Genomic DNA, 18,063 nt, shown 5'->3' with positions numbered 1-18,063 from the left:
GCCTAGAGGAAGAGTGGATACGTTTCACGCATTCAAGCCCCTCTCCGAGAGACAATCAGCCGCCGGCATCTTTCTCCAGTCCTCTGTCGTGGTCTGGTGCCACCTTCCCCCTCCACTTAAGAGACTCAACTGAAACGCAGATACGATATTCTTCAAGCGATACTCCTTTTCGCTTTTGCTGCAACGGAGATGTTTCATGGCAGGCTTTTTCTTGTCAACGATTGGCGGACGGAGAAGTGGGGTGCTGCCCTAAGGAACGCGCAAAGGAGCCTGCCGGCGCTCTTGAACGGGTGCGCACCTTTCGCCAAGCTGGTATAGGTGTTAGTTATCCTTGGAGTCTGCCAGCCTCTACAAAGGTAGAACAGTCCCAAGGCCACAATGCTGTCGAATCTTTTGCCGTGCTACGCGGGAGCACGCGGGTCCCGCATACATCAGAGGAGAGCGTGAACAGGCTTTCTCGTCTTCGAGATCCAAGTGAGGAGAAACTCCTGAAGCATAGAGGGTGTATGCCAAGGTGTAGTAAGCCGTCAGACTCGAGGTCGCCTTTTCCAACCAGGGAGAAATTACAGCGGGACTGCAGAGCTTTCCCCCCTCTCCCTGCCTCCTCTACAAGTAGATTTCTGAGTCATCGGAATGGTGCGTCCCAGTCTTCCACGTCTCTTCTTTTGCCAGGTCAAACGTCACCCCTTGCAGCTGTAGGGGACCTCCGGGGAATCAGGTTTCATGGCACTCCGCCTCACCCGGCCGCGCACTATAACGCTTGTCGGGGGAACGCTGCGCATCCTGTAAAGCCATGGCTTCCCAGTAACAAACATATGGAAGGGGCGGAGCAAATAGAACGGGGACGTGAACAAGGATATACTAGGGCTGACGTCAATATATATCGCACAATGCACAAGGCCTGTTCTCCAGCTCTCTCTCCCAACCTCCAATCAGATGCTACCTCATCCGAAAGAAGATTTCAAGAGTTGAGGATCCATCAACTACTAAAAACTCATGTCATCCCTCGCCGTTCCAACACAGAGACGCCCCACAAGACACGGCAGCATAGCGCTGGGCATGGTGGAGCGAGGCCATCATTTGTACCTGAGTTATACCTGAGAAGTCAGCTGGGAAAATCGATTCCCCGTTTGTCTTCAGACACGACCGCGGCCCATGCCAATCCATTCTTAGACAAGTCTCCTTTCGCGCCGCGCTGGTATCTTTCCTCTGCACATGCGTCTTCTTCGACACCCCCGAACACATATGTTCCTGTGTGCCGGCCCCCTGATAGCCGGATATCTTACCATGGCTTTCGAAAAGGAACTGAGGCCCTACCCCTGAGTCGTAATGCGTTGAAAGGTGTAAAATTGCCGGAGTCGTTCATGCGCCGCTTGCGACAGGCTCCTTACGGTTCAAGTGCAGCGTTGCATAGCAATACTCACCATTCCCTGGAGAACAAACGCAGCGCACATAGTGATTCCCCTTCAGAGGAACGTACTTTTGGTCGCTGTCCGGGTCCACCAGACGATCTTGATGGCTGGCGACGAAAGGAAACGGATATACTGCTGGCATCTCGGCAGAAGACAGACTGTGAAGAAGAGAGCCATTCAGTGCTAAGTGCTCGCCTTTCACTGTCTATGGATTCCGAGCCATTCTCTTGGCGATCAGTGGCATCTCTAGAAGAAACCCGAGGCAGCAGCCGGACGGTCTCTTCTGCTTGTTCTGATGTAAGGTCTTCTCTTAGTGAAGAAGACCGAGTTCGACAGCGTCATAGTTATTCTTCTGGCATATCAGGTGATAGCTTGGTTTCCGACAGGGAGAAAGTTCTTGTAAAGCGAAGTTGTGAGCCGGCTGAAAGCTCCGACAGACAGAGTGCCTGTTCTATCCTTCTAGGTGAATCGGCGTCATCTCAGTTGCGCTCTGGAAAAGACAGTGGCGAACATGGCAAAGAAACGAGTTCAGGCTCCGGGTCAGATTTTGGACGGGGACACGCAGACGAGAGAGGTCAGACAAGTAGACCATATGCAAACCTCTCTTCGCCAAGTAACTCGCCCCTGGATATGAAATCATCACTGGCAGAAGCAAAGGAGAATCGATGGTACACGGATTTCGGAAGACGGCGAAGTAATCTACATTGTTCCGGTGGAGCTACAGACAATATTACCCATCAGCGCCAAGCCGAACCTTCATGGGGCCGCAGCAATGTCCGGTGTACAGAGAAAGGACCAGTGAAATTTTCTCATTCTGATCACCACCAAGTGGCTTGCGAACGCTTCGAAATAGGAGATTATCCAGCACAACCCCACGTTCATGATGACTTCCTACAGTCTCTGTGTCCTACGGGGATGGGCGGAGGGAGGGGCTCTGTGACTTCCTGTGAACGCAACACACTCGCTGCAGGGAAAGCTGGAAGGGGCAGAAGGGACTTCGAGGAAAAGCCCCCGTGTTTGAGGAGTCAGAAGTATACTGACTCAGTTAGTCTGTCTTCCTCGGCTCCAGAACTCTATCCGAGTTCTACTCCACCCCCTGATTCAACTCCTACAAAGGGAAGTACCGCAGAACGTACACGCATCAGCAACGGTCACCGAAGACGCAGCACGGCTAGTGTGGACCTCGATACAGAAGACAACTATACTAACAAGTCTGGTGAACAGCTTTCTCCAAGACTTCTCCTGGATCGGTGTGGATCGTTCGGTTGCCAGAATGGTAATAAAGAGAAACGGTGTCAAGAAGCGAGGGCGGCGAGTCGACTCAGCGTAATTCACGGGGCCACTGGCTGTACTTCCTTAGCCCCTCGGAGGGTAGAGGAAGAGGAAGGAGCAGAGAAAACATTCGGTGAAAAGCAAGTTGTAGAATTTCCGGACTGTGGCCCATTCTATAAGGCGGATGCAAATCTGCAGAAGAATGAAGACCCTTTCAATTCTTTGTCGATACAGCCCACGGGTGTGAAGGAGCTAGTCTCACCCATAAAGGAGAGCGAAGAGGGCAGAGGCTGTTGTGACCGAGACACCATCAAGTTTCTTGTGAAGGAGCAAACGACTGCATCCCGTGTGGAAGACTCAACTGAGTCGCCTAAGCCTAATCGTGATACCTCCGGGAATGACCATGCGAATAGTGTTAATGACTCCCTCCCCCCTTATTCAGCCTTCACGCTACCGCCCTTTCACGCAGGAACTGAAGAAGTAAAAACCAGATCCGGCGCTGATTCGCGATCCGACGAGAAGCAACCAGGTACACCAGCAGTTTGTCTGAAGGAAGCAAGAGAATGGCTGAACCACTCCAGTGGCTCACAGCCTGAGACAGAGGACGGTTTCTCTTCTATTCCACACACGCGGAAGAGGAACAGCAGTGAAGGATTCTTTGGAACACATGGTGGCCAAAGTGCCGATAATCGTGGTGACACAAGCGACGAGGAAAATTCGCTTTCACTTATCTCTACAGAGCTTTTGCTCGGTAATCGAAGAGCGCAACATACCGAAGGCGCCTCAGTATCTTCTATCTTGCCCGCTGGCTCATCGGTGTGGTGCCGATTAGGAGTAGTCAGCGGAGACAGCATTCCCAGATTGCCGAAACAATTTCTTCTCCCCAGTTCTGCGTACGCGATTATCTCACCATCCAGTCATGAGGGGACACATGAAGCTTCAAATCCTTCAGGGGCGAAGCGACTTCGGACTCCAGGTCGGGATACTGCTGCGAGTGAAAGCCCTGAGACCGCGATGCCGTCCGCTTTTCATCCACTAGGAAACCAGAATGGCGAAAGTGAATTTGTTGCTTGGGATCCAGGGACAGCAGTACGTATGTGCGAAAACAATGAAAACCACACCCAGGGAAATCTGACGGAAGAAGTCGAAGAGAAATCTCCCGTCACGTCTCGGGATAGCAGTGTGCGGAGGGAAACTATGGACCAGAAAAGCCAGGTGCTAGGAAAGCGACAGGAGACGAGGGAAATAGAGAACCTCACCACGACAGACGGGTCCGTTGATATTCAAAACAGAGGTACTTTGCCAGGTGGATTAGAAAGCGGTGTTTCTTCTGGGCGCACGACTAAGGCGCAGGCTTGTCCGACTAAGTCTAAGGAAGACACGGAAGCGAAGTTCAACTGCCATGTTTCGTTTACAGGGCTGCTGAGGGACAAGAGCCTTCTGGACGATGAGGGAGATATTTCCCCCCATGACTCCTCGCGGGGCCCTCTCCCAGATGAACACTCTGCATGTATGAAGCCCAGAGTGGGTGAATGGCGTCCACTAGCTTTGCTTTCCTGCAGTATTAGGAATGGTCGTACGGTCCTCAGGTCTAGGGATGAAAGATCGTCGGAGACACAGCTACGCCACGTAAAGAAAGAGAAGAAAAGTTTTCTCAAAACATACACGCGGAGGAGATTTGGGGCAACGACTAAACGTGCCGGCCGGGTGGCCATCGGTGCTAAACAAGGTTACTCTTCTTGGGTTATGTTGTCTTCTGGTACCTCTAGAGGGCGCGCGCCATGTAGTAGTGACCGGGCATCCAAGAAAAAGAAAAAACTTACCAAAGCCTTCACACTGAATCCGTGGGAGGATAGGAGAGGGAGACACGCGCTGGGATCGCCACCAGAACAGCAGGAACCTGGTTTTAGTCGTACAGCTCCTTCCTTTGAGAAGCTTGGAGACTCTATTATCTCTATTCCAAACCACAGTTCCCGGGAGTCTTCGGAAAAATCCGACGACTCCCGGAAAACACCGCCGGAGACTCATTCAGTTACCAGAGGTTGTGGCAATGCGATTTCATCTTCGCCAGATCTTCAGAAAGTCGAACGGGAATGTTCGGGAGATGGGCGTTCTGGAGAGCCGCTGGAAAATATATATACGCGGTCGAATGACGGAGATAGTTCCATGGAAGCACGGAGGTACTGGACGACTGAACTTCTCCCATCAGCTCCCGTTCTCTCTCGTTACCCTTTTTCCACCGATGAAGATAAAATTCAAGGTATACTGCAGAGCAACACAGGAGTTAATCTCATTCCACTTGCTGGCGAAACATCATGTGATGCCTTCCTTGCAGATTCTTCTCCATTATCCATCACATCGCTGTCCGCCTCTCGCCGTCTGTCTTCGTCATCTCCCGAAGGAGTCCACCGCCTTGCATCCGGCTGCCTTTCATTTTCCTCACGCTCGTCTTCTCTCTCGAATAGTGACGTTCCTGCTGAACCTGACTCGGGCACGAGCCGGAGCATCGACGATGTTCGTAAGAGTAAAATATGTGATTCCATAAACAAGAAGCTCAGCCCGTCGCTTCTTAAACTTCTCGTGCGATGTGCTAGCCGAAAGAGCGCCGCCCGACCCAAAGCTCAAGAAACCACCCAAACGGGAACTAATGGCCAGGCGACTGGCACCATCAACAGGTGTAATAAACGGCTTAGCGGGGGCAGTGCTTCTGCAGGTGAAGAACGAGGGGACCATGTATCGTTTGCGGCTACTCAGAACTCTAACGAGGTAAAAACTGAAGAGTGTCTTTCCCCCTCATCATCTCATCTTATCTTCGTTGCCGCTAATCAAAGAGAAATTTCCTGCAGTGTGGAGCATACACAGCTCTCCTTTGCATGCACCCCAGCAGCTTCTTTCCTTTCTCAGGAGCGTCCGGGAGAGCCTGGCCAGGGCCGAGAGAGTTTCGCTGCCAACATGTCAACTTTCGAAGGAACGGGGGAAATCAGCACAAGAAAGGAGACAAACAGTGCAGACAAAGACCTGATCCATCCTCGTTCATCTGTTGACGGGATTAGAACCCATCAAAGAGAGAGACCAAATGGAAGGAAAACTGCCTCGCATTCGTTCAGAAAGAGGAGTAACTCTGCACGTGGGATAGCGAAGAGACGGCCTCAGAAGAGTGGTTTTGAAGCCGGGGAAGGCGGAAAAACCACTAGAAGAGAGGCGCCGCTGCGACGGGCACTACAAGATAGAACGCCAGGGAAAGACACCATCGAAGAAGAGACACTTGAAGAGGAAGACAGTCACTTGAACTCTTCCTGTCTGTTGCACTTGACTCCAACTCTCTCCAGAGTCACTTGTATAAACAGCGAGTCAGATAGTTCGATGATATCCTCAATCGTATTGGGTAAGCCGGTTTCCCCCCAGCAGTTTCCCTGCAGTCGTGCTGTCTCTCACTCTCGTTGCCATCGTCTTCAGCCAGAGACCCCGCGTTCCCCGTCTGCTTTATCGAGACCCGGTTCGTGTCGCTCTTTGGCTCAGTGGGAGGCTCTTTCCATGGACCGATCTTGTTCCTCTCTGAACTCTAGTCACCCCACCAGGCCTAGTCCGTCGGGTCTTCCTCTGGACTCTGTAGCCCTTTGTGTTGGTGCTCCCTCTTCTGGCCTTTCACATCTCGAATGTTTCATTCCGCGTGGTCACTCTCCTTGCCGTTCGGTCTCAGCTCCTCTCTCTCTTGAGTCATCTTCCCCTCGCCGTGGGTGTGGTTCTCACTCACGTGGGCCTGGCCAGTCAAACGAAAAGGTTGAAGACGAAGAGCCTTATGAGAGTCACTGCGGTCAGTGTTGCCATACAAAGACGTCAGTGTTTCGTCAGCCGTGCACTTCCGCACGGTCGAGTCCAAGTTCCTCTCACGATCGTCTTCACCTTCACACGCCAGTCACTTCCTCTTTGGTCACTACGCCTCCGTGCTCCCCTGCTTGCGACCTTTCTTCGTCTTCTCCCCTGTTTCCGTGTCTTCATCCTCCCACTGATCGCCTATCCACTTCCGACTCTCGCCTTTCATTTTCTGCTCCGAGCCCTGAGCATTCTGCCATTCAGGAGCAGCTGCCCGAGCCAGATATTCCCCCCCCGGGCTCGCTAGTCGACGATTGCCCATACTGCCCGATGCCACCTGAATCCCTTTCTTCTCCATTTTCGTCGCTAGCCTCGAAGACAACACCTGAAGCCTTTATCCTTCATCAGGCAGCTACATTGAGAAAGGATCCGACACGGTCTCCGAAACGCAACCCAGACAGCGTACCAAGGAATTCAGAAGCACCTGAAGCAGTGTGCCTGAGCCCTTCCTCGCCTGAAACTTTGACAGCAAATAGCCACCGTGCCTTTTGCCGGAATAACACAGGCTGTGTCACGTCTTCACCGTCATGCGCAAGAGATGGACAGGCGAAAGCAACCAGCGACAATGTATCGCTTGGCGCACGCGAGTCACTGTCAATACTATCCTCGCCCAAACTAGGACAGCGGAGGAGGGTGACAACACCGGATGTGCTGTGGCAATTATCGCCAAGTTTATCTGCCCATGGGGAGTCCTGTGAAAGACAGCAGTCCGCTTTCGATGATCCTTACCCGTCTCCTGGGTGCGACTCGCATTCTGGTGAAGAGAAGCTTATTAGAATTTCTCAACATGACGGGTGGGTCGCGTCTGACTCGGTCCCACTTTCAAGACGATGTGAATCTGGATGTGCCTCGCCTACAGTTCTTCAGTCTCCAATCTGTGGTATATCGGACCAAACTTCTCCGTCTCTTGAAGGGGAACCTACGGCCACCAAGGATGTCTATGACTCCGTCAGTTACAGGCGGGACAGCTTCATGCCCTCGTCGTTTCTGTCATCTCAGGGAGTAGAAAAAAGTGTTCACTCGCATCTACAAGGACACATTGAACCCCCAGACTCTGCCATCCTTTCTCCAACCGAATTAGAGGGAATGAACCATCAAAGTGTGTCTCGGCAAGATTCTTCTGTGTTCGCACCTCAGTCCTCTTCGCATCCGAGTCGTCTTCCGCTTGTAAAGCAGGGCAATGATGGCATTTCCCTTCTGAAAAATGATGACAGCCGTACTAGGACGGCGGCGCCCTTTCCTTTGATGTCTCTGTCTCCCTCGTCTTCTGTTTCAGCCAGAGAGTCTCGCGCACTTTCTACTGCTGAGGAAGAGGGAACGGCAAGAGGGAGGCCCGATGAGTACATTCCCACCACTACGGCGAGCTCAAGCGCGGGTGTGAGGAACGTCAGTCCTAGTAAGCGTCCGTTTTCTTCGCCGGAGCACCTTCAGGGATTCCTACAAGAAGAAAATGGATACACGCACGGTTCTCCGGACTCCCCGACGTATCCTCAACTCTCTTCTCACGATGGTCGTATGGAGTGTACCCCTGTTCGTCCTCTCAGCCGGCATCACTCCTCAGTTTCTTCTTCTTCGGGCTTTTCTGGAGATACTTCGTCGTCTTTTCTTTTGCCTCGGGTTCCTTCTTCTGATTTGTTCCCTCCAAGGTGTACACTCACTCCTTCTCTGCCGCGTACATCATTCACACAGCATCAGGCTGATCCGGCTCGAGTACTCAGTTGCCCGGTGTCGCCCCGGGAGGCTTCATCATATTCCTTCCCTTCGTGTTCTCTCGTCGCGGCTTTGCCTTCGGATCTTCTCCTTCGATCGCATGTGTCCTCTCATTTGCCAAGGTCTTACGATCGTACGTGCCAGCCTCCTCTCCTTTCCACCGCGTCTGCCTTCTGCTCTGGTACTTCTTCACAAGCATCAGTCGTTTCACCTTCGTTCTCTCCTTCCTGCCCTCCCTCGTCTCCTGCTACTTCCGTCGTACCGGAAAACAGAGAAGCGACGAGCTCTCCTACTAGCGGGTCAGGAAAAAATGACAATGGAGAAGAACGGGAAAAAGTCGCATTGGACGTAGTTGAGGGCAAAAACGCACCGGCGTCTTTGACTGAACGACCGCCAGCCCGCGTTCGGGAGGAGACCGCGGTAGAACGCGCAGCAGCCGATGTTTCTGCTGACTTGCCTGAGAATCAGGCGGCACTTGAGGACGTCGATGGAGCGTACGAGGCAACAGAAGGCTCCCGCGACAAATCAGTGGAAGCTTTCTTTTGTTATGTGGTCGATACAATTCGCGGTAGCGACGTGTGTCCTACGATTTCTCTTGCAAAGCGCTTTGCTCTTGAGGCAGCTAATGGAGGGGTTTTAGCTGCCTGGAGAGGAGAGCCGCAGGAGAAGGAGGAAGAAGCAGAGCAAACAACCCCAAGAAGGGGAGATGAAAACACCACTGGGAACAACGGACTGGCCTCACCGGGTTCTCAGGCTCCGTTAATAGGTGATGCTGGGTCACCGGGCACTACCAATGAAGTAAATAGCACGGCTAGAAAAGCAACAGATGAAGAGTCTGTTTGCTCTTCACGCTCAGGAAAAGAAAACGGTTTGCTGCTAAAAGTGATGCCATCGAGGAGATCTGACTCTTGCCCTCAAGTGCCAGTAGACGATGGAAGAAGGGTTAAGGACATTCCTAAGGAAGAGCAGGAACTGGGAAGAACAGAACAAGAGGGCAATCAGACGGCGGCTTTTTGCAGAGATGCGGATCCTGAAGAAAGACGTGAAGAAGACATCCTACCCGTCGAAGGCCGTGCCATGTGCAAAGGAGGCCGAAACCGAACAGCATCTCGGTCTCGCGAGCCTTTGAAAGATCTTTATGGCCTTCCGAACGAAGAAGAACTCCGTAGATCATCGAAGGATGTTACGGTTGCACGCATGTCGACCTTGAGGCTCTGGCGAACGGAGAACCTGAATCTGCGGCCCCGTGTTTGTGGTAGCTCCCGATTACGAAAGAAGAGGGCCACGAAGACTTGGAACCATCCAGAGAAAAGAGAGGATGCTACCGTATGCGACGCAGAAGGAAGGCGGACAGCAGAAGCAGAAGAAGACTTGTTTGTTACGGACCACTCAGGAGAGGGGATTTTTTTCTGTGGTGAAGACGTTAGCTGGTTGGCACCGGAAGAAGGAAAGAGAGAACAGAGGGGTTCTGTAGAGACTGTAGACTACGGGAAACTGGCTGAGCCTACAGGTACACTAGACGGCATAGAGGGCGACCAAGGAAAGAGAGGAGGGAAAGTGACGGAGCTTGCAGAGGAAACGTCGCCGTTGGAGCAAAAGTTCCCGGGAATCACGAAGCATTCAAAAGAACCTATGTCTCATGAAAGGAGAGATGACGGTCATAGCTTCTCTTCTCTCTATGATGACGAGCAAGCAAAGGAACCGGTGGGGAGAAAACTGCAGTCACCAGACTCCAAGACAAAGAGGGAAGATTGCGAAAGAATGGTCGAGGTAGAGGTAGAGGCATTAGAAAGAGAAAGAGAGATGCTCGATGTATTCCTTCGGTCACGGGCACCAACAGAAGAACTCGGAGACAGAGAAAGCAGTGACCAGGGAGCCATAAATGCCAAGAGCCACGAGGAAGAGAAAGGAGACGAGATGGAGAAGGATGATTTCAAGGACGGTGGTGAAGAGGAAACAGAGAATTCAGAAGCCCAAAGAGAAGAAGATGTCAGTGCCGACAAAGGACCTCTACAACGTCGATCGTCCTGCAAGACAGAAGGAATAGCACATCCCCATAGGCCTGAATTCGTTGTTGAAGAAGAAGCGGATTTGAAGGATACTGAGAGCAGGAAAGCGAAGAAAAGCGACAGTAACGCCGGCTGTGAGAGTATGACGTGTGGTGATACGCCCAGCAAGGAGAAGATGCAAAGAGGAAAAAGCAATCCATGGGGTAGCTTGTGCGACTTGCCTAAATCCATTGGGACAGAGTCAGAACTGTTAGATGTCATTAGAATGCTTCTTCTCCGGCATCCAACAGCGGTGTCTAGTGGGCGGCTACCGACATTTTTCGGGGGAAAGGAGCCGAAAGAACAGGATGCTGCAGCACGAAGTGTACTCGCATCACCTGGCGAAGAGACGACTTCGTCGAGGAGAAGCAGAACAGAAGTCGAAGAAACAGAAGAGGAAAGCTCCCTACAGAAACCGGAACTTGAACGGAAGAAACTTGCAGAGTACCAGACCACTCGTTCTAGTTGTCTTACACAGTCACCGGAGCTCTCCCCTCGGTCGGTGCTAAGCGGAAAAGCTTCAGGCGTGGTCACCAGGAGCAGAGACAATGGGGAAAACACTTTGAAAGACTTGATAGCGGTGGGCACTGTCGTCGGTAGAATCACTGAACACCCTGGTCGGAAAGATGCTGTAGGAGAGGGCAAAGGTATGCAGGCTGCAATGAGTGACCAAGGAGATGCCTGTCATGGTGATGAAGGAAAAGCCCTTCTGCAGCAAGAAGACAATAGGCAGCAGCATTCACCAGGCGAAGAGAACATCAGTGGTGTTGTTCGAGCTAAAGAGGAGGAGACCGAGCATTTCAAAGGTGATGAGCAAAACGACGGGAGAATACAAGGGCAAGCGACTAGAAGGATTGTTGCTTGCGAGGTACAAAGTGAAGCGAATGGAAGCCGAAAAAGGCTGGAGAAGAGCAGGGGTGAGCCAATCTTCTCGGAAAAGAGCCTGTCCGAACACAGATCCTTCAGCAAGGACAAGGCGAGCGAACACAAAGAGCCGAAGAGCAGCTTGGGAAACAGTGATGGAAGTCTGCCCTCTCCGATACCGGTTCCTGGGCGAGGCGAACAGGACAACACATCACAATCACCCCGAGAAGACCGTCAAGCACGCAAGACGAGGCCTTTCCTGATCACTCAGAATACTTCAACCGATGAGCTGAATGGACAGCAAGAGGTCCTGGCGCGAACCAATATAGACGAAGAAGAGGCATTGGGGTCTTCAACAGACCCTGATAAAGACATAGCTGCTGGAACACCCAGGACAGAAAGCAAGGGGGAGAAGGCGAGAGAAGCATCGCCAGAGAGCAAACCGGAAAATCACGATGCGAGATGCTCATCTCAGCTAGGGGGTATCGACGAGGGGTCCGTACAGAAAGGGACAAAGCGAAGCGAAGGCTTTGAGGCTGTGTCACAGTCGAGGCTGGCCGAAGAAGTCATTCAAGATGAGAGGAACGATAGTACTTCTACTGGACAAGATAAAGAAGGAGACAGGGTGTGTCACAGGGATGACGTGGCCGAGAAGAACGTACGAACCTCTGCTTCGAGGAACAGAACGCCGTCCCAGGCACCAGAGGAGAAGACACGAGGGAGAGGAAGAAGCTACAAGAAGACCGGCCTTCGTCCTGTTTCCGTGAAGCTGCTTAAGAAACGACTAAACTCTGGTGTTGTTATTGGAGAAGGGGCGAAAAAAGAGGAAAGAGGTAACGATGTTCAAGAGATACGTCAGACAGAACTTTCAGACACCGAGGGAGGGAGCAAGGAGGGCAAAAAAGCCTTACCTGAGAAGCAACACAGAAGCTCTTCTCTCCCCGACAGCGACAGCAACCGCCCAGTGATACACGCTGGAAACAAAAGAGAAGTTAACCAAGCTGCTCTAATGAGAGGAGAGAATGACTTGCCCGTGAAACAGACAGAACAAACAGAATCAGAGATGAAGGAAACTAAAGCGGTCGTGGCGGTGAAAAAGAGAGTCATACGACCACTTCACCGCCGGGATAGTACGAAGTTTCAAAATACTTGCCGGTCGTCTTCCCTTCTTGCAGAGGCGAGACAGGAGAAGAAAGGGGACGAATCTGAAAAGAGAACAAAGGAGAGGCGCTCGTCACTGACAACCACAGATGGCCAGACCTCGCCTGAGACAGCTGAAGACGACCGTGGGAAAGAGCCCGCTACTGAGGCGAATTCTATCGCATCTACTCTCCGACCTAAAGTCCGGAGGAAAGTCAACATGCAGCGCTTGGAAGAGCTTCACTTGCATGTCTTCGAGAAGCAAAAACGAGTACGGGAGCGAGCTGAAGCGGTAAGATTCAAACAGGACTACTTGTTCTTTAGCAGGATTTACACAGTATCTTTTCTTCTCTTGGATGAAACAGTCACGATTCTTTTCTGATCTGTCTGTAGACTCACATATACGTATGGTTACCTACCTGTGCACATGTGGCTAACGCATGCTTACCACACCATTCAAATAGTCCGGGCGACACGAAGGGCAGCGTTCCCTTTCCTAGCTTTGTTTGTTTACTTAGTCTCACCACAATAAAAGCTATCTGCTTCCGTGGACTGCTTGTGATTTGCTTGCGCAGCTGCTGCGAGAGGAGTCCTTACGGATAGAGAAAGAGAAGGAGAGTCTCAAGCCGAAGCCTCCTCCGAAGTAAGCATCTCTTCACACAAATGCAGAGAATCTGACTGTATTACGATGCGATGACAGTCCCACAGCTGAGCTCCCTCTGCCTCTTTCTACTCATGCCGGTAGATGACAAAGCAGGGATTGCCACCCCGAGTGATCCGCGCCGGTTTACGGGAGATCTGTGTTGTAGAAATTCTCTGTAGGAAGCTCCATATTGAAGTGGTTGCTATCATTCCTGTTGCGGTACATGTTGAGTCGAGGGTGTAAAGTAAAGAGCACTCTAGCCAGTGCATCTGTGCCAGCGTTTGCGGTTTCTACGCTGTCGTATCCGAACTGGTACATGCCAAGTTTTCTTCCTTCTGCTTGGCATTGGGGAAAAGTCTTGTCGTCTGTGTGCGTTTGCGCCCGACAAGAAGCATGCGTTATAGCTCTCGGAAGCTCCCAAGGACATGTGTCTGCGATGCAGCATCTGAAAAGAAGGAAGAGGTGAAGTGGACAGTGATGCGTCGCTCAGATTGCCTATATGTGCTTTTTCATTGCTGCTTGTCTTCTGTCCGTCGTTACATTCGCTTCTGTTCTCGTCACTGAGAACTTCCTTTGCCAGGGATTGAGTTTACGAAGTGGTTTTTCTTCTCTTCTTTTCCCTTTAGATTTCACCGGAGCAAGGTGCTTGCTGCTGCCATGAAGAAGTCAAAGGGAGGGAGTTGTCGAAGTCGAAGTGCCTTTCCGGTTTCCAGAAGCCAAGAAGGGTCAAGAAGGTACTCAACTGGGTCTTTCTCCTCAGAGCCTCGTAGTACTTCGCTTGCAGCTGAAGTTATGGCTCCAGTGCATGTCGAGAAAGGGCGACGGCAAGGTGGGGCCATCCCACTTTCAGGAAGTGTGGGGAATGTACCTATGGAGAGAGACAGTGAATCTTTCGACGAAGGGGGAGACCAAGGCAATACGCAGAGAAGGACCAAAGCGGGCTTGTGGTGTCACGGTCGTCGTAGCTCGCTACCGGTACCACAAAAAAGCCAAGGAGCGAAGAATAAGCACACCTCCTCTACAGGAAGCACTGATGAAGACGTGACCAGAACGAATGGCTTCTACGACTTCGAGGAAGGCTCGGAGGATCGATGGAGCGAATTAGAGAGGCTTGTAGACTCTGTTGAAGGGCGGACAGCCCTCTTGGAGTCCGAGGTTATGCGACGTTGCTGCGCTTCTACAAATGACTGTTCTTTCAGTACAGGGTCTCCCCGCCAGTCCCGAATCTCTTCTTCATTGTCATCAGAAGGTAGCTCATTGTCGCGTATTCCTGGCCCAGGTGATACAGTCGAAAGATCAGAACAAGCCCGCACAGACAGGTCTAAGGAGAAGTCAAAAGCCCTTAGACTACTGCAGGAAGTAGAAGACCGTGCCTTTGCGGTAGCGGTAGGGGTCTTGAGAAGCATGGGCGATCAACGGCAGAGTACATCGTCAACTGAGGAGGGCGGTCCAAGCACAACTGCTGAGGGATGCTCGTGGGATGAGATAGAATTCTTTCCGAATGCTTCTGCCCTCCCGTTGTCAAGCCTGAGAGAGTCGCCTGCGTCTGTTATAGCAAAGGACTCTGACGCAGAGGCGAAGGAGCGGATATTCGACGCTAAGAAAGAACGAACGCAGATGGCGAAGACGCCTCAGTCAAAACGAGATCTCACTCCCGGGAGGTCGCAGGGCGACGTTCACATGATACGATCAATGAAACAAGTTGACAAAGACTACTCGTCTGCTTGGAGGAGACACGGAGCTGGGGAAAAGGAGCGGAGGGTAGACACAAAAGCAGGAAATCGTACTGCTGCGTGTGTTAGGTCATCTAGTGTCTTGACATCCGGCGCTGATAGAGCAGCCGAACTCCGTGCAACTAGGCGTTGTTTTGGCTTTGTCTCCGACAAAGGCAAGAGAGCAGTCGAAGGGGTAAAGAGCCGCAGGAATATAACATCGTCCGAAGTGTTACACTCCAAGGAAGAGAACATCAGTCAAAGAGGCAGGTGCCAGGTCGAACCGCACACGCTGCGTGGACAGAAACCACAACTGAGAAGCGGAGGAGGGGAAGGAGAAAAGGTTGCTACAGCTGGAGGCCATTCGCTGACAAGGCGGAGGGGTTATCACGGGATTGAAACGACAGAAATGCCTCAATTTTCTGCCTCTCCGTGTCGGGGCAAGGAGAATCAGAAGAAAGATACAATAGCATTTGCGTCTGTCGACTCTTTGTGGAACTCGTCCCTCTCGTCTCCATCTGTGCAGTCGTCCAGTTGTCGGATGCCGGCAGTGGGAGCTGACAATAAACGCACATCTTCCGAAAAAGCCCTCAGCAACAGCTCATCTTTCACAAGTAGCTCGAGACGACCGCGGCCAGTACTCAGGGACGCTAACCAGTCTCTTCAGAGTGCTGGACCCACCACATCTCCGTTTACATCTTCTTCAGGTATGCCAGCACTCAGTCACAGACAGCACACGAAACCAGAGAGTGTGCGACAGAAGTCCATCAGCTCTTTGACTACATCTGCCCAGATGACTTCACGAAACACCAGTCCAATAAGACGCGGGATGAGCACAAATGATACTGATGACGGAATCAGTGCACGAGCTGCGACTGGGAGCCGAAGATCCGCTTCCGCTATATCCTTATGTTCTCCACGGCAACAGACTTCGTCACAAATCTCGGGTGTGCCTTTCTCCGAGCGGAAAGCCATCACTCCACGGCAAGCAGTATGGAAGCCTGCTGGCCGAGCAGGGTGGAAATCAGAGGGTGATTTCTCCAAGTCACCAAGACGACAGAATGCAGCAAGGACGGTGAAAAGAACAGGTAGATCGCCCGGCCTGGCAACAGCTCGTCATCCACGAGAATCCTTTGCGTCACCCAGCAGTTGCGCAGCACGCACGAAAGGAGAGTTGTCCACAAAAGAGAGGAGCGCAGGGTCGCTGGCTTTGTCATCATTTCGGGGGGCAGTGGATGAGGCTCGTTGCAAGCGAGAAACTAAGACAAGAACTATGCTGAGAACGACAGGAAAAACGGGAAGTATCATGCGTGCAGGCAGATGCGAGGTTGAGGCTGTGGACTGCGTTTTGGGATTGCCTTCATGCAATGGCAGTCGATTATCTACTATGTCTCCCCGGGTCCCCCATCAGGAGACAAGGGTTCTCGCGTCAGCCCAACCGGAGTTACCTCGTTCTCTCCTACGGGAAGGGAAAAACAGTCTTTCCTCGAGAGAATTGTCTTCCCGTCTGCGGTCGAAATCCCGTGCGAGCGACCGAGGTAAATCACCCATCTCCCAGTACACGGATGAGAACTATACAAATCGACTGATCGAGAAGTATGCGGCGTTGAATACAGGTACATCCTCACCCACATCACCTTCCTGCAGGAGACACCTCGTTTCCAGCTGCAGCACGAGAGGGCGGGCCTGTGAAAGGACGACGGTGCCACCGAGTTACCGGGGAGAAACAGGCAACGACGGGGATCGCAACAGCAAGGAGAGCCTCTCCGAAGGTAGACACCATAGAGGCGCCCAGCAGAACGGGCAGCTCGAAAGATCTGTGTCGGCGGTTCTCCGCAGCCGCCAAGTATTGAACAGAGCTCGTCTAATGAAGAAAACGGCGGCCATCGATACCGTAGAAGACAGTAGAAGAAAATCCACGCCTAGGCAAGTGACTGACGTTGCTGACACCCCCAGACGCACAATCGTGAAAGAGAACTTATCTTTCTCTCTCACGCGTCAGGGCAACCTCAAGGAGAAGATAGAAGATCACCCCGTCGACAACAAAGTGGCTCTCACGAAGCCGGACCGCTACGAGTCAGCGGCGGCAGCTTGCGAGTCCTTACTCCATCGGTTGGAAAACGTTCAGACCGGCTTTTTGGAGAGTTTCCCTCCATCAAAACCCTCAGTGGAATATTCTCCTGAAGAATACCCTCCTCAAGAGATGTCCAGGAGCAAAGTCTCCCGCTGTCAGGGGGTTCCGTACGGTGAGGGTCAAATCACTTCAGTTGTGGAGCGACTCATTGTTGATCAGGACGGCCCAGTCGACGCTCGGTCAGTTACAGAGAAACGGCATGGTGGAATGCCAAGAGAGACCGTCGTAGAGCGGAGGGAACAGGAACTGACGGGACAGTTACGGTCTCAGTCTAAAGTGGTGCAGGGGCGGAGTGAGATTCTAAGAGTACCCGATAGAAACAGAACAAAAGGATTGGACGGTGGCAACTTCTATGATGAAAGGGAAAGTGAACGACGCCTTCCCAGAGAATCTGCTAACGAAATATGCTCAAAGGCAGAAGCCGAGACAGGCCCCTTTACAATGACGTCATTGTTAAGCTTCCGAGGCTTCGAACCGCCTTCATTAGATCGTATAGAAAGTCTCCTAGCTCGCATTTCTGAAATGGAGGCAATTGCTGGCCTCACCCCCGGAGATGATGAAGAACCTTCTCATGCCACCGTGGGTGGGACGAGGGCGGGATCTCTTGCGAGTAGAACGTCTTCACACGCAGAGAGAAAGGGTTCAAAAGAAAGAAGTACAAGCAACCAGTCAAGAGTGGAAGCTGCAATGCGCCGCGCTCTCGCTTTCGCTGAGACCTAAGTCGCCAGAGAATTCGAAGTCTTCAGTCAGTCGAAGAAGTGAGGCTTTCTTTCTTCCAGCGCTCTTTCGCTTTTTCCTGTCAAAAGATATCTAATGAGAACAGGTCGAACGACACGTGCATGCGGTAGTTCGATGTCCTTCATAGGATTGGAGCTCTTCCTTCTCGGAGACTCGGGAGCTCTGCGTGGCTGCGAGCGAATGTGAAACCGTCTCCTGGGAAAGGGTGTTTTCAGCCCATGCACCCTATTTCTCTTTTTCGGCAGTATCGGTCATGGGAAGTGAAAATTCCATGTATACATGGCTGCCATTAGACCCGTACTGATGGCTCCACTCTGCTTGACTGGGCAAAACCGTCAAGGTACAAAAGATAATCACCCACCTTTCCGACGTGCCTTGCTGAACAGAGAGACGGTTACTTTCTATCCTGCTGTGAACCCTAAAGGCTTTGTGGACACTCTCATGGCGATGACCTTAGATCCTTCCAGACAAGCCTCGAGCAGCTCATGAGTGGGACCAGACAGCAACAGCACGCCGT

General features: G+C 52.0%; 2 protein-coding genes across 2 annotated transcripts; one reads left to right on the top strand and one right to left on the bottom strand.

Annotated features, from left to right (window-relative positions):
- Window positions 1-4: 4 nt before the first annotated feature.
- On the bottom strand, window positions 5-1,425 carry CSUI_005738 (uncharacterized protein). Its single transcript, XM_068065908.1, has one exon. The coding sequence runs from the start codon at window positions 1,243-1,245 to the stop codon at window positions 1,000-1,002; it is 246 nt and encodes an 81-aa protein (XP_067922117.1). The 5' UTR covers window positions 1,246-1,425; the 3' UTR covers window positions 5-999.
- CSUI_005737 (uncharacterized protein) lies at window positions 891-17,981 on the top strand (the record flags this gene model as incomplete). Its single annotated transcript, XM_068065907.1, has 3 exons — window positions 891-12,611; window positions 12,895-12,962; window positions 13,589-17,981. 3 exons carry the CDS (start codon window positions 891-893, stop codon window positions 17,526-17,528), a joined length of 15,729 nt encoding a protein of 5,242 aa, XP_067922116.1. The 3' UTR covers window positions 17,529-17,981.
- Window positions 17,982-18,063: the final 82 nt, after the last annotated feature.

The sequence above is a fragment of the Cystoisospora suis genome (genome assembly GCF_002600585.1).
Source record: "Cystoisospora suis strain Wien I chromosome Unknown contig_2765, whole genome shotgun sequence".
Taxonomy (NCBI): Eukaryota; Apicomplexa; class Conoidasida; order Eucoccidiorida; family Sarcocystidae; genus Cystoisospora; species Cystoisospora suis.
Note: the sequence above shows the minus strand (reverse complement) of the source record. Positions and strands in the feature narration are given on the sequence as shown.

What these genes read in the sequence shown, in the direction of transcription:
- CSUI_005738 (XM_068065908.1), bottom strand. Translation starts at nt 1,245, where the DNA reads ATGTGTTCGGGGGTGTCGAAGAAGACGCATGTGCAGAGGAAAGATACC.